At 31.6% G+C, this 1,555-nt stretch overlaps 1 protein-coding gene across 1 annotated transcript; it reads right to left on the reverse strand.

Annotated features, from left to right (window-relative positions):
• Positions 1-232: 232 nt before the first annotated feature.
• On the reverse strand, positions 233-964 carry LOC127114902 (filament-like plant protein 1). Its single transcript, XM_051046686.1, has one exon. It carries the CDS (start codon positions 962-964, stop codon positions 233-235), a length of 732 nt encoding a protein of 243 aa, XP_050902643.1.
• Positions 965-1,555: the final 591 nt, after the last annotated feature.

Below are 1,555 nucleotides of genomic sequence, written 5' to 3' on the forward strand. Positions count from 1 at the left end.
TATATATATATATATATATATATATATATATATATATATATATATATGCAATGTTTAGGTGCATAGCAAAAATAAATAAGACAATTAAGAAATATCAATTACTACTAAAAATCTAGAAATAAAAACAAGACACAACTCAAGGCAACCTTAAGGGAAAAAAACTAGAACAATGCGATTGTCACTACTATAAATAAACCATTAAAAGTTTGAAGAAGTTTTAGATATCCACTCCTTACTTATTCATATTAAATAGTTGAAACTTTTGGTTGCATATCTCAACCTCAAGCCTATCAATCTTGACATTGGCTTCATCTCTTTCGATCATTACCATGTACAGCTCCATATTCACAGCTTCTACATCTTGTGTTCTCTTGTCAAGTTCTTCCCACAAATATCCGTTTTCATCATGCAAAATTACTTTTTCAGCTTCATATTGCTTTAATTTGCTTTCTAATTCATTGTTTCTAAACTCGCAATCGGCCAATGTAGAGGTCAGTTCTATTTTTGTTTTTAACAAACTTGCAATATCAAAATGCAACTCATCTTTCTCTAAAGAAAACGTATCCAGTGAATCAAGCATTTCAGACTTCAACTTTTGCACCTCTTGCTCATAGATTCTAACCAACTTTTCTAGTATTTGAATATGCTTTCTCCCTGAAACTAACTCAAAATCTGATTCAGCTATATATTCTTCTGCCTCTATAAGCTTATCTTGCAATTCATTAGTCTCACATGACTTACTCTCAACCTCCTTCCTTAAAACTGCATTTTCATCTTCTGATATCTCTAGCTCTTCCGCCAAATTCGTAATCTTGCAAACACGTTTTGGAATATGAATATTCAATCTGGCCTTACTTTCCTCAATTTGAGCTTTCAACTTGTAAATCTCTTTATCAGAAAATTCTTTCAAATTATGCAACTCTTCATCTTTCAACTTCAATTCTTCCCACAAATCATCAACCATATTTTCACTATTCTCAACTTCATCCTTCAATTTGTTAATCTCTTGTTCTAAATGTGTGATATGTAAATTGATAATTGCCTCGTCATAACATGTTTTCTTTTATAACGTGATCAAGCGTCTTTTGATCACTTGAACAAGCTTGGGGAATTGAGCACAAATCAAATGATTCGGTTGATCAAAGTAAACTTTGATCAACACAACCAATGGGAATGAGAAATATTAGTTGAATTATATAAAAGAAAACCTAATGAATTTGTCACGGTTGGAAAACTGATACAATTGCCACCATCATTTATTCGTTTCTAAGGAACAGGGAAATAATGATAAAACATATAAACTAAGGGTGAGATACTAGGTTCAGAAGTTGGTTAAGTAAGGGGAAGGTGTTAGGCACCCCTTACCTCCATTGTACTCAATGAGATCCTCCTCTAATTCTAGGATTAGTGTGTGTTTAAAGATGTTTGCTTGATATAGATTAACTGTTTTATTATTTGTTATATTTATTGAGAAAATATTTTACTGAAACAGACAGGAGACCAAAAAAAGATTTTTTGTATTATCGTACTCGCTAGAGTTTACAACTCTATGCCT

This window comes from Lathyrus oleraceus, chromosome 1 (genome assembly GCF_024323335.1).
Source record: "Lathyrus oleraceus cultivar Zhongwan6 chromosome 1, CAAS_Psat_ZW6_1.0, whole genome shotgun sequence".
Lineage (NCBI taxonomy): Eukaryota > Viridiplantae > Streptophyta > Magnoliopsida > Fabales > Fabaceae > Lathyrus > Lathyrus oleraceus.